Source organism: Carcharhinus amblyrhynchos, chromosome 23 (genome assembly GCF_965287045.1).
Source record: "Carcharhinus amblyrhynchos chromosome 23, sCarAmb.v2.hapA, whole genome shotgun sequence".
NCBI lineage: Eukaryota > Metazoa > Chordata > Chondrichthyes > Carcharhiniformes > Carcharhinidae > Carcharhinus > Carcharhinus amblyrhynchos.
In genome coordinates this window covers 4,554,537-4,569,512 of record NC_137346.1, presented here as the reverse complement: position 1 = coordinate 4,569,512, position 14,976 = coordinate 4,554,537, and the positions used below count along the sequence as shown (strand labels likewise).

The 14,976-nt window shown below is 43.5% G+C and overlaps 1 protein-coding gene across 4 annotated transcripts in view; it reads right to left on the bottom strand.

Moving 5' to 3' along the window:
- bcas3 (BCAS3 microtubule associated cell migration factor) overlaps positions 1–14,976 on the bottom strand; it is an 891,691-nt gene that overhangs the window by 564,814 nt on the left and 311,901 nt on the right. For all 4 annotated transcript variants that reach the window (XM_080210581.1, XM_080210584.1, XM_080210583.1 and 1 more), the window contains exon 14: positions 4,582–4,715. In XM_080210581.1, coding sequence (XP_080066707.1) covers positions 4,582–4,715 — 134 coding nt within the window. The remainder of the gene's footprint in view (positions 1–4,581; positions 4,716–14,976) is intronic.

Genomic DNA, 14,976 nt, shown 5'->3' with positions numbered 1-14,976 from the left:
TCATTAAGACCCTCCATTCCTACCACCTTTCCATCGCTAACACCCGGCAAATTATTCACGTCCTCCTCCGTGAAGACAGAAACAAAAAAGTTATTCAAGACCTTAGCCATATCCCCATCCCCTACCACTAGCTCCCCTTTCTCATCCTCTAAAGGACCAACGTTCACCCTAGCCAGCCTCTTCCTTTTTATATATTTATAAAAACTCTTGCTATCCTTTTTTATATTAAGTGCTAGCCCAGCCTCATAGCTTCTCCTACCCTCCTTTATCAACTTCTTTGTCAATCTTTGTTGACATTTAAACCTTTCCCAATCCTCTTCTCGCCCACTACTCTTAGCTACTCTAAATTCCTCCGCTTTTAATTTAACACTTTCCTTCACCTCCTTCGTTATCCACGGCTTATTACCTCTCTTCCTACTGTCCTTTTTAACCATCGGAATAAATTTCTGCTGAGCACCAAGAAAGATCTCCTTAAAGATCCTCCACTGCTCCTCAGCAGACCTACCTTCCAACGCACTCCCCCAGTCCACATTCGCCAATTCTTCTCTCATCCTACCATACTCCCCTCTATTCAAACAAAGGACGTGTGTCCGGGAACCCACTTTCTCCTCCTCCATCTGCACCAGAAACTCCACCATACAATGATCACTCTCTCCAAGAGGATCCTTCACCGCAAGGTCCCTAATTCTACCCGCCTCATTACATAGCACCAGATCCAAGATAGCTCGCTCCCTCGTCGGCTCCAACACACACTGTTCAAGGAAATTATCCCGGCAGCATTCCAAGAACTCCTCCTCGAGCCCACCTCGTCCAACATGGGTCGACCAATCAATATGCAGATTGAAATCTCCCATAACTACTGCCGTCCCATTCCTGCACGCCGCACTTATTTGCGCGTTAACAGCCCGCCCCACCTCCAGATCATTATTCGGGGGCCTATAGACGACACCCACCAGCGTCTTCCTCCCTTTGCTGTTCCTAATCTCCACCCACAACGATTCCACGTTCTGCTCTTTGGCTCCGATATCATCCCTTGCTACCACCTTGATACTATCCTTAATCAGCAGAGCTACGCCACCCCCTCTTTCCTCCTGCCTATCCTTCCTAAACACTTGATAGCCCTGTACATTCATCTCCCAGTCCCTGTCACCTTGCAGCCACGTCTCTGTAATGGCCACCAGATCGTATCCATTTGTGTCGATCTGTGCCACCAGCTCATCCACTTTATTCCGAATGCTTCGTGCATTCAGATAAAGCGCTTTCATCCCAGCCTTCACCTGGACCCTATTTGCCGTAACGCCACCAATTGGGACATCCTCGGCCTCTTCCCTTACCTGTACCCTATCCTTAACTTTAGACCTCGTAGCGTCACCTACCCTCGCACCCTCCCCCCACCAATTAGTTTAAAGCCCTGTCTACAGTCCTCTTTACTCGATTCGCCAACACTCTGGTCCCAGCACGATTCAGACCAACCCCATCCCGCCCGAACAAGTCCCACCTACCCCAATACTGGTGCCAATGCCCCATAAATTCGAACCCATTCCTCCCACACCAATCCCTGAGCCACCCATTCACTTCCTTTATCCTGTCAACCCTACGCCCGTCTGCACTCAGTTCAGGCAGTAGCCCAGAGACGACCACCTTGTCGGTTCTACTTTTTAATTCCATTCCCAGCTTCTCGTACTCCCTCCCCAGATCCTCAGTCCGCACTTTGCCTACGTCGCCGGCACCCACATGTACTACAACGACCGGGTTCTCACCCTCCCACTCCAGGTTCCTCTGCAGCCCAGCTGCGACATCCTGTACCCGAGCACCAGGCAGACAACACACCCTTCTGTGCACTTTGTCATTGTGACAAAGGACAGTGTCAATACTCTTCACCCCACTATCTCCAATCACTACTACGTTCCTTGGCAGTGCTATTTTGGAAAGTGGCATCATCAGAACAGATGCGGCAGAGGTGAAGGAACTGAGGGAATGGGATGGAGTCCTTACAGTATGTGGGCTGTGAAGAGCTGTAGTCAAGGTAGCTGTGGGAGATGGTGGGCTGGTATTGGATACTAGTGGACAGTTTATCACCAGAAATGAAGACAGGGAGGTCGAGGAAGGGAAAAGTGTCAGAGATGGACCATGTGAAGGTGATGGGGGGTGGAAATTGGAAGAAAAATCGATTAAATTTTTCCAAATCCAGACGAGAGCATGAAGTGGCACCGAAAAAGTCACTGATGTAGCGATAAAGGAATTGTGGGGGGAGGCTGAAGTAGGACTGGAACAGGGAATGCTCCATATAACCCATAAAGAGACAGGCACCAAAAGAGAAAATTTTGGGAAACCTCAGCAGGTCGGGCAGCATCTGTAAGGAGAGAAAAGAGCTGACATTTCGAGTCCAGGTGACCCTTTGTCAAATAGATAGGCATAACTGGGATCCATGCGGGTGCCCATAGCCATACCTTTTATTTGCAGGAAGTGAGATGAGTTAAAGGAGAAACTATTGAGTGAGAGAAATTGTTTAGGCAGATGAAGGAAAGTGGTGGTGGATGGAGATTGTTTTGTTCGAGGAAGAAGTGAAGAGCTTTGAGGCCATCCAGGTGGGGAATGGAGGTATAGAGGGATTGGACATCCATGATGAAGAGGAGGCATTTGGGCCGGGAACTAAAAGTTGTTGATATGGTGTAGGGCATCGGAGGAATGGTGGAAGTAGGTGGGAAGGGACTGGGCAAGAGTGAAAAGAATGGAATCAAGGTGGGAGGAAATGAGTTCAGTGGGTGGGAACACGCTGACATGATGGGCCTACTGGGGCAGTCCTGTTTGTGGAGTTTGGGAAGGAGTTAGAAGCAGGTTGTGTGGGGTTGGGAAACTATGAGGTTGGAGGCTGTGGAGGGAAGGTCTCCAGAGGAGATGAGGTCATTGATAGTCCCGGAAACGGTGGCTTGATGTTCAACGGTCGGGTCATAGTCCAGGGGAAGGTAGGAAGGAGCGTCCGAGAGTTGGCGCTCAGCCTCTGTGTGATAGAGTCCATTCGCCAGAAAACCACAGCACACCCTTGTCGGTGGGTTTGATGACAAGGTCAGGGCCAAGTTGGGCTGAGAGAGCGCAATGCAGCAAGTTCAGAAGGAGACAAGTTAGAGTGGCTGAGAGGAGCGTAGAAATTGAGATGGCCGAAGTCATGCCAACAGTTCTCGATGAATGGATCAAGAATAGCTAAGAGGCCCGAGGGAAGGGTCCAGGTAGAAGAAGAATGCTGGAGGTGAGTGAAAGGATCTGCTGAACAGGGGGAGGACTCCTGCCCAAAGAAGTGAGTACAGAGAAGGCGGCGGCAGAAGAAGAGTTCAGCATCATGTCAAGCCTGGAAACAGTAACTACATATTCAGAAATACTTCATTGGATGTAAAGTGCTTTGGGATGTCCTGCGGTTGTGAAAGATGCTTCATAAATGCAAGTCTTTCTTTTTATAGTCAGCTTAGTGGTTCTAAAGAAACCTAATCTGCCAGTACATTTTTTCTTAATCACAATTGTTCATCCAGATACAAAGGTCAGTTTATAACAGCAGTTTGGAAGTTAGAACAAGCAGAGTCAAGCAGCCACAAAGATAAAACTGGGTCCCTGCCGTCAGCAGGCCAGTTTAATCACTCAGATTATTTGTTCTGCTCAGAGATAAACATAGGTTTCAGGCCTTTTAATGTTTATCCAATTGATCAAAGAAGGAGTGGGTCCGGGATGTAAACCTGGCTGCGAGTCAGTGACAATATGGGCTGTCTGTGCCCTCTAATACCTGAAGGCTGCCACTGCAGAGAATCTGCTCCATTTCTAGAAACGGGTGTGAGAGCTAAATAGTGAAAATGGGATAAAGCTGCTCATTAATTAAAATTAAAACTGTAAGTGTTGCATAGAACATCACAAGTGTAACGAGGGCATTGATAAGTTGTTCAGACTTCAATGTTATAGCTGCTCATGTCAACTTAATCACTCAGTATATTGAATGCACTCCAACCTACACCATACCTGATCTGTAACCCACTCCTTGTAGCCATCACAGGTTTTCAAACTAAGGGCTGAGGGAGCTGACTTCCAAGATAGCATTGGCTTTCTGTCCATCAATGGATGGGAACAACTGATGCTTCTAAGTAGCAGCTTAAGTATTCTTTATTGTTTTTCTCTGCATTTACCTCTAAGTGCTTGTAAAATTTCAACTCCCAGTGCATAAGTTTGAAAACCATTGTTCTGTATGAAATCTGATGTCAGGCATTCCCTCAAACAAATTATTTTCCAGCCTATCTTTAAAACAGAGATAAGGAGGAATTTCTTCAGCCAGAGAGTGGTGAATCTGTGGAACTCTTTGCTGCAGAAGCCTGTGGAGGCCAGATCACTGAGTGTCTTTAAGACAGAGATAGATAGGTTCTTGATTAATAAGGGGATCCGGAGCTATGGAGAAAAGGCAGGAGAATGGGGATGAGGAAAAATCAGCCATGATTGAATAGCAGAGCAGATTCGATGGACCGAGTGGCCTAATTCTGTTCCTATGTCTTCTGGTCTTATGGTCTACGCAGTAACTATTGTCCAACATTGAAATTCACACCATACCTTAGCCTCTGTCTCTCCACGATGTAAAGTGTAAAGGTGATGCACAGCACTCTGTGAAGATGAACACGGATGTGTCAGGATTCGAAATACATGGAAGTCATGGCCTTGTGTGTCAGTGGTAACGAGCAGCATCCCTGAAATAAACATCAATAACATCAGTTAATAAATCTAACCACTGACATGAAGGAGGTTAGGTCAGTTCAACATCCAGTGCACATTTTGACTAGAAGTTTTATATTGAGTTAAGTTGGTGCATTCGATACGGTTGTACAAAAACAAAGAAGTTAAAAAGAACACCAGTATTCCTGACCAGAATGGAAAAGACTGGGGAAATCTAGAAATCACAATCAGAGTGATCACTGCGCTAGCAGTGTCTGTTACTGATCTGTTATACAGAATTTGTATCATGCAACTAGCATCCATTCTGCGACTTGCTAGTGATTGTTGTAAGTTTTGGTCTTATATTCTGTTTGCTGCAGTTAGCAGAGGTTCTGAAAGTGATTTTCAGCAGCCCATTCAGGCATTAAAGATTCACCAAAGTGGCCAACATTCGATTGTGAGCAGAAACACTCGTTCAGCCTGGTCATTGGCTCCATGGCAGATGATGAAGTACAAAAAAGTTTTAAAAGCTAAAATTTAAAGTTTATTTATTAGTCACAAGCAAGGTTTACATTAACACTGCAATGAAGTTACTGTGAAACTCCCCTAGTTACCACACTTCGGCACCTATTCGAGTCAATGCACCTAACCAGCGCGTCTTTTAGACTGTGGGAGGAAACCGGAGCACCCGGCGGAAACCCATGTAGACATGGGGAGAATGTGCAAACTCCACACACACGGTGACTCAAGCCAGGAATCAAACCCGGGTCCCTGGCGCTGTGAGGCAGCAATGCTAACCACTGTGCTACCGTGTCACCCCAAGACACAGATATTTTCCTTGACGGGTGATTTATTTGCAGGATGCAGCATTATCAGATCTCTGCTTCCCAAATGCCCACCCAGTGCCCCAGCAACCACCCTTCATGTGTAATCTCAAAGCTTAGTCAAACAGTTCTCACTACCTGGGTTATGTATAGCAACATAATCAACCAACCATGAACAGATTTGTCTTTTCTTTGTTTGAACAAAAATGCTTTATAACATATGCAAAGGAAAGAAGTATTTTCCCTATTTCTTACACTCTACATGACAGAAGATGGTCCTTCTTCTAAGTCCTCCAACAATTTCTTGGAGCAAGTTTTTCCCTTTCTAAAACAGTCCAATAATCCCTGCATATAAATAATTTTCTTAGCCTGACAAACTCAGCAGCAAACTCTCAGTTTAAGGCAGGTTTTCCCTTACCTTGTTGAATAACAGGAACTCCATATTAATTCTATTTGAATGTCTGTGAGAATATGATTTACGTACAATGCCTGTTATTGGTTTGGAGATTCCTGATCCTCTGAGGTTACCAGACAGGGCAAAGTTCCATCAGGCTTCTTGAAACTGTGTTCAGCTCAGGTCATAAAAACTAAAAGGTAAATGTGATTCCCCAGGTCTAACACAGAGGGACAACCAAATCAGCTCACACACTAGAAAGTGTTGAGTTACCGATCTGACACAGAGGCACTGACTTTGATTTCCAGCTCACTCCACAGGAGGGTGACCTTCTTTGAACCTCTTGCTTTGAAGCCTCAAACAAACCTGTCTGAGGTAGAAAGGCGAGTGTTATTCCAAAATTAGCCCAATTTCTGCTGCAAATTTATCACATCTCCAAATGAACCCCAGTCCTCACTTCAACTACCTAAAGCAAAGAAACGTTCTTCCAGCCCTGATTTAGTCTGACAGTTCATTATTTCTGTGCAGACCAGAGAAAAGGGGCGTTCTTGCTTTCGCTGGCACAAATCTACTTTTACAACAAAAACGGAACCACATAAGAAACCTGCGGATTAATCAGGATTAGGGGCATCACTAAATAATGATGTAATAATGAGGTTGCCAAGTCCAAACTTCGTCAGGAAAGGGTGTGATCTGGAATTATGTTTTATTCTTCAGTGCATTAACAATATCTCATCATAACCTAATGGCAGAAATGGACTTCTAAAGAATCAAGAACAAAGAAAATTACAGCACAGGAACAGGCCCTTCAGCCCTCCAAGCCTGCAGAGACCATGCTGCCCAACTGAACTAAAACCCCCGACCCTTCCAGGGACCATATCCCTCTATTCCCATCCTATTCATGTATTTGTCAAAACGCCCCTTAAAAGTCACTATTATATCTGCTTCCACTATCTCCCCTGGCAGTGAGTTCCAGGCACCCACCATCCTCTGTCAAAAAAACTTGCCTCATACATCTCCTTCAAACCTTGCCCCTTGCACCTTAAACCTATGCCCCGTAGTAATTGACTCTTCCATCCTGGGAAAAAGCTTACATTGTGCAATCTGTCCTATAAGCACTTTGAGATTAGTCTACACAAGTGTCATTGCTACAGTCCAATAGTGACAACCTCTGGTAACGGGAGAATATAGTGACATTATTTTTCAAAAAAAACTTCAATTTGTGACATATTTTCTTACATTTTCAGTATATCCAAAGTATCTCCAGAAATGTAACACTCCATCATTCCTGCAATGACATGACAGCCTAGGTTATGTGCTAAAGTACGGGAATGGGTTGAAGCCCACAAGCAGCCTTTAAAAATATGCAAACTCAGGGAAGATTGAAAGGTGTTCAGGTAGAATTCTTTAAAATTATGAAGGGTGTTGGACAAGTTGACAACTAGGGATCATACCTGTAAAATAAGGTATTCATTAACAATTCTAATCAGGAAATCATGAGATTTTTTATCCTGAGAATGGTGGAAGTGTGAAATTCGCGACCCACATAGAGTACTTGATGTACATACCATAGGCACATTTAAGGCAAGGTTCGATAAGTGAGTTTGCTAGGTGCAAAACTGAACAGGGAACTTTGTAAGAAATAGAATTCCTACTGTACAGAAGGAGGTCATTCGGCCCATCGAGTCTATACCGACCATAATCCCACCCTATTCCCGTAACCCCACATAATTATCCTGCTAATGCCCCGACACTAGGGTCAATTTAGCATGGCCAATCCGCCCAATCCGCACATCCTTGGATCGTGGGAGGAAACCCACACAGACACAGGGAGAACGTGCAAACTCCACACAGGCAGTGACCCGAGGCCAGAATTGAACCTGGGTCCCTGGCGCTGAGAGACAGCAGTGTTAACCACTCAAAATGCCAAACAAACAAACAGGGCCACAGGGGTAAAGTGGGCCAGATTCAGTATTCAGGAAATCTACTGTAATTCAATCCATAAAATACAAGCCATAAAATTGGCCGGGCTCTTTTACATTACCAGAAAGAAAAGTTTGCAGGTCCCACCTACACACATTCTTCTCGAACCTCACTAACAGGAGCTGTGTACCACTGACACATAGCTGGGAGGAGGAGGTATTAGGAAATCTGTCAGGAGAAGGAACCAGAAAGTGACTCTATATACGGCATGTTGTTAGCTCAACATTGTGAGAGTCGATGCTTGGGGGCATCTGAAGCATCTGCCCTCTAGTTCTGTTAATCTGGCCCACAGATTTGAATTTTGTGGAGGTGAGATTTCAATTGACTCATTGACCCATTCATGGAGAAATCCTAATGGAAAATACTCAGAAATACTACTGCAGAGGAACTCTCTCCAGTGTCCTGTCCAACATTTATTGCTCAACCAACAAACAACTCAAACAAATGATCTTGTCCTTACCACATTGCTGCTTGTGGGAGCTTGCTGCACGCAAACTAATCTCTTCATTTGACAGTTCACTCCACTTCAAAAGTACCTCATTGGCTGTAAAGCCCACTGGAATGTCCCAAGGTTGAGAAAGGTGCTATATAAATGCAAATTCCATCTAAGGGAATATTCATTTAAATGTTGCATGTGCAGGTGGTGCATTTGCCTGCGTTATGGATGACACGGTGGCACAGTGGTTGGCACTGCTGCCTCACAGCGCCAGGGACTGGGGTTTGATTCTCGGCTCTGGAGTTTGCATGTTCTCCCTGTGTCTGTGTGGGTTTCCTCTGGGTGCTCCAGTTTCCTCCCACAGTCCAAAAGACAGGCTGGTTAAGAGCACTGACCATGCTAAATTCTCCCTCAGTGTTCCCAAACAAGTGCCGGAGTGTGGCGATTAGGGGATTTTCACAGTAACTTAAATGCAGTGTTATGTAAAACCTACTTGTGACTAATAAATAAACTTTAAAGACTGCTGCCCTTGTCCTTGTAGAAGATAGAAGTGTATGTTGGGAAGATGCTCTCGGGGCAAGTTGCTGCTGTACATTGTGTACATGACGCACAGTGCTGCCACTGTGGTGGAGGGAGTCCTCAGACTCTATCGTTCACAGGTTCTGTGTTTATGTGTCTTTTCGTATTTCTTGACTTAAGAACATGTAATATCTGTTGCCCTGCAGTATGTTTTAAAGTATTCTGTAATACTCCGTTCATCTTTTGCTAACTGCGTTCTGGAAGTTGGCAAAGGGTGCCCCAGGAGAGAGACAATATTTACACAATCCCCAGGGGACTACCAATATTTGCAGGGGGTCTCCAGGAATGTGTCAATATTTGCAGAGAGCCTGAAGAGTATGTCAATTTTTACAGGGGAATCCTGGGATTGTCATGAATGCTCTCATTGTTGCATTTCAGTCTACGTGTCCAAGCTAATGAAGCTATGGAAACAAGGTATGATCTGTTCATTGTTTCCCTTTAAAATATTGCACTTTGTTTGGGGATGTTCAGCCCTTTTGAAGTGAGTTCTAAAGCTAGCGATTTTTTCTGGAATCCACAGCCTTTACAGTGCTGCTAACACAACACACGTGCTATCAATGAAAGGCTGTTTATAATCATCTTTTCTTTGCAAATCTGTAGCACCAAGGGTGCGGCTGGTGCAAGTCTGATTAGTAATGGTTGCTTTGTTGTTCAGCTTATCTAATATAAAAAGCGAGGGGAGTCACACCAGAAGAAAAGGCCCGCAGATTGCTATCTTTTGTAAAAACAGCTAATTGGTTTCAATCACTGGAAACGTGTTTTGACTAAATGAGCAATAGCTTACTTCACTCCAATTTACCATTTCCCCTTTTTCACACCAATTACTTAAAACGAAAAAAACTGCTTTGAGGAAAAGAGGAGGGAAGTAAGTAATGCTGAGATCATCTGTGTAAAAAGGGGACGAGGTGGTATAGAATTAGAAAGTGCTATTTATGCTGTAGTAAGAGTCTGTAAACACCAAGCCAGACACTGGACGGGCCAAAAACTAACCCACGCCCCAACGAGGTGCCAAGCCACAAAAAGCATTTGCGTCACGAGGGAACAGACGGAAGAGAAGGGTTTCTAATTATAGGCTCTGGAAGCGGAAACACAGAGTGATTGGAAGTTTAAGCGTTGTGGTATGTTTATCTGGGTGTTTCCTCTCCAGCCTGGGTTTGATAGATGAGGGCTGGCCTACAGGGTGGGATGGAAATGCTGGTGGCATAAAGTGTTCCCCCAGAAGCTGGCGATGACTGGAGTGTCTCGCTCAGGCTTTTGTGGCCTTGCACTAACATGTAATTTTGAACTAAAATGACTGGGTAGCAGGAAACTTGAAAGGAACTTTTATTTATGTTACTGGCCACACAGGCTGGATTCTTGAGAGTACAGTGAAAAACTGTTAGCCACATTATATCAATGAAATGTAATTTCAGACATCATGAGAGTGTTATGTGATTTAAGATTTCATTATGATAGGCTACATATTTGATGTACATTTTAAGTGAGTTCAGCTGTTTGCTTTAAAAACATTTTTAAAGCCTTCACATTACTCCAGTTGATCATGCCACTCTGTCCCAGACAGTCACAATAATATCATTAATTTGAGTGCAACTCCACGTTTTACTGTCATTCAGTAGCTGAGGGCAGAGGTTCCAGTTTCAATCTCTGACGTGCGCTGAGTGAGCAGAGACAGGGTTAAAATATGTGATTATTTGCCTCAGTGCCCTGGGCCATGGAAAGGAAACCCAGCAAGGGTTCCTGCTCCCGATTGCTACCCCATGATCAAAGCTAAGCGAGGCTAGAATTGAGCTCGCCTGTGATTTGCCTTGCAGTTGAACAGTCTGTAAATAGTCACATAAAGAATGGATACTTGGATGAGGTCCCAGAGAATCACTGGCTTGGTTGGAACCATACCCCAAGCAAGTAAATCAATAGTCTAAGGAGAAGGCTTGCAGAGGAGAGAATAGTATTAGAAATAAAGATAGTTGGATATTTCATTTGTAAGAACACCTCTCAGCACGTTGCTACTACAATACAGAAACTGCAAACTTCCACAGTTGCTCCATTTAGCCTCTTTGGTGACGGTCACACACTGCAGTCTGAATTCCCAAACAAATTGATTTGGATTCAGCATTTGCACATCTGCAGGGATTCCTGCAAATTATGTATAGCTTTTAAAATAGCACAGAGAGATAGGAAGAACAATGAGGAGAATTGTTATTCCAATGCAAAGATAAAAGAAAGAAAGTGCATCCTGGTGTTCTGCAGCAAGGTCACTAACAAGTCCAAGCACTTTTATAACTGAGGATATTAAAGGGTGTGTGAAATGGAACAGTGAGGGATTTGTATCCTCCATGTGGATGTGACCCAAACTAGCAATTTTCAACCCATGGGGTCCACTGGGGAAGTGGTAATTGTGGGTTAATCAAACCATAGTGGGGTTAACTAGCTATAGTTACTTATTCACAGTTTAGCTAGAAGATTTTAATAGTTCAATTGGTATTAAAATCTGCGTAATTTTAATCTTTTGAGCACACAAGAAAAACCCTCCAGGGAAATTATGAAGGAAATAAGGTAGAAATTTTTGCAGGATAAGTTTAATGATGTAATTATGATTTCGGAAAACTCGGTATATAAATCCAGTCAACTTCTCTTTTTTCCTTGCTGGCAAAAATCTGTGGGCACAGAGTCCTTTGGTAAGCGGCTACTCCTCATTTCACAGAAGCTAGACAATGTGCGGAAGGCACCACAGCTGGGACTGCCACCCCAATGTACACACACACACACACACACACACACACACACACACACACACACACACACACACACACACACACACACACGTACAATTTCCAGCAGGGTGATTGGATAGTAAACGTGGTAATGTCACTGAACTAGTAATTCACAGACTCAGATTACTGCTCTGTAGGCCTGGGTTCAAATCCTACCACGGCAGCTGATGGAATTCAAATTCTGTTAATAACATAAAGCTCATTTCAGTAATGGTGATAGTGACACTACCGTCAATTGTCATAAAAACTTATCTGGTCCAGTAATGCCCATTAGGTAAAAGATCTGCTGCACTTACCTTCTATGATCTATCTGTGACTCCAGATCCATAATAATGAGCTTGACTCTTAATTTCCTCTGAAATGGCCCAATTCAAGGGCAATTAGGGATGGGCAACAAATGTTGGCTTTGCCAGCAATGCTCACGTCCCATCAAAGAATTAAAAAAACTCAACTGCAGCCTCAGCTGACGTTTGTTAACTGCAGTGAACAAGGATAAAAGCTGGTCTTTATGGGTTTATATTATTTAGTTCAAGAGCTACTCCAGAAAGCCAGCTGGTGAAGGACAGAACTGAGCCAATCTTTACACACATTTAGTTACGTATTCACACATTATAAGCCTAGATCTAACCTAATCACCAGTTTCAGGCTGCTACTAGGGGTTCAAGTGAATGGCAATTTATGTCCATCACTATACAATTAAACACAGTTAATGTACAATTAACACATCTGTCCAACTGGTCTGTTCCAGTGTTTTAAGCTACATGCAATTCTTCTGTCTCCTTACTTCATCTGACAATATATCTACATTTCAAACACTTTTAACTGTTCCCAATTCTAATGAAAGGTCATCAACCTGAAACACTGGCCGGAATTTTACCGTCTCATTCGCCATGGGAATTGGAGCTGACGAGAAGGCGGACTGTGGAAAGGTCCGTTGACCTTGGGCAGGATTTTTACAGTTTCGGGACGAGCAAGACCATAAAATCCTGACCATAAATTATTTTTGCCCTCCAAAGATGTTGCAAAACCTGTTGAGTATTTTGCTGTTTTTAGCATACCCTTTTGTTCCTTTCTCTCTCCAGCTTCCTCTTAAATTTATAAAGGCTTTTTTTGTTTTTGTTACTCAGTGTGGTAGCTAGTTCCACATTCTAACCACTCGAGGTAAAGAATCCTTACTGGATTTATTAGGTGACTATGTTATATTTATGACCCTTGGTTTCAGATTCTTCCACAAATGGAAATCCTTCTCTGTCTACCCTATCAAATGCCTTCATAATTTTAATGGCTGCTGTAAGGTCATGCCTCACTCAACCTTCTCCCTTCTGGGACAAAGAGCTTTAGGCTGCTGTCTTTCCTGATGCTTATACCCTCTCTTTCCTTGGCCTTATGTATCATGCCATCTCTAGTCAAAGCAGCACCAGTGTAGGAATGTGGGCAAAGTTGTTGCGCTGTGGTCTGACTTGTGTGATAGGCTTGCGGAGCTAATGTTATCACATGAGGTTAAATGCTGAAGATTCAAGATTATTTCTGGGACTTTCCGGCTGCATTTGTCCAAGACTGGAAAATCCCACCCGAGGTCAACGGACCTTTGCAAAGTCCACCCCCGCCCGCTACGACTCCTGTGGCGGGCAGGGTGGGAAAATTCCGCTGTGTGTGTCAGCAGTGTTTCAACTGATTCAGTCATTCCTAATGTGTGTGCAAAGTATGTCGACCTTGTTGAGAAAAAATTCCTCGTAAGACAGAGCTGATAGAGTAGATGGACAGGAATTATTTCCTCTGGTGGGGAACTCCAGAACATGAAGGAGAATCATAAAATTAGAACCAGGCATTTTAGGAGTGATATCAAGGGGCACTTCTTCACACAAAGGGTAATGGAAATTTGGAGTTTTCTCCCCTAAAAGGCTGTGGAGATCAATTTGAACTGGGATTTGTGGATATTTGTTAGCTAAGGTTATTAAAGGATGTGGAACCAAGGAGGGTAGGTGAAGTCAAGACACAGCACTTGACCTCAAAATGAATGGCGACGGACTCATGTGGTTGAAAGAGCGCCAAGTGTTTCTCGGTTCTGAAAATCAACAGCAAAGGCAACTCTTGCTGGGAAGTTCTTGAGGAATTTGCTGGGAGTAGTACCCTAGCAAATTCCAAGGATGGGCTGCTTAAGTTCCCCATTGCCTTACATGAAAAAAGTAAGAAAAGGGAAAAAAATTATGAAAAATAACGCAGCATTTACCCTGGGACTATTTGACACGGGCAGAAAATAGTAACTAGTACTTTTGCAGGACAACTGAGCTGGAGCTGTTCATAGGATACCAAGCACACGTGAAAATTATTCCATGCTGAAATACAGGATTAGAAAAAATTGAATGTCACAGAAATCATTCTGCCACAGACACAAAAATGAACAAAAAAAAAGTACCTGGGAGTAATTACAAGGCTGTAATCACATCAAGAGGTTCAGACAATCTTACAAAAAAACATGAAAGTGAAGCTGGAAGTGCTTACAAGTGCCATCATTACCCATCAGTTAGATCACAGCCTTCTAATCACCTCCATGGCATGTATTATTATATATTGTGAAGTGACAAGGGTGCTTTTATTTCATTCTAGGTGCTATTTTTGTTAGCGGCAGTTTTGTTTATGCCATTACACTTGGTTGCTATAATGTCAGTACCCCAACCAGGCCACACCTTCAGTATTGCATTCATTTTGGTATCTAAACAAAGCACACACCTAAGCTGCAGGAGATACAGAGAAGCCATAAAGCTCATCCCTGATGTCTAGGTTTCTCATTTGAGGGGGTGGACTACAAAAATTCATTCTCTTTAGCCTTAAATGGAACAAAAATCATAAGTAGTCTTATTCATGTGTAGGACTTACAAAACAGAGTACAAAGAGTAAATCCAGAGCACTATGCAAGTCATGCAAACTGGGGAATGGTAAGGTCATTAGAGTCTTGTAGAAGCATTGTCAAGTAACAATAGTTCTTTCTACGGCAATAGTCTACAAGCTTCCATTATATCAAGTGGCCAGCATCAACTGCACTTGTTGTAATGACATCTCCTCTGCAGAAATGCCACCAAGTCAGAATCATCACAAGTATATCAAAGTCCGAATCCTGATGAATCCAAGTGTAACTGACTTTAAGAGATAAATTTCTAATTGAATATAACTGGGTAGATTCAGCTATTAGTCACATACATGTCAAATATCTTAGGAATCAGAATCCTATGCAAAGTTAAGTCCCAGGACCACTGATGTTCATAATTGAATCAACAACTTAAACATTGGAATCAAAAACACAATTTCCAA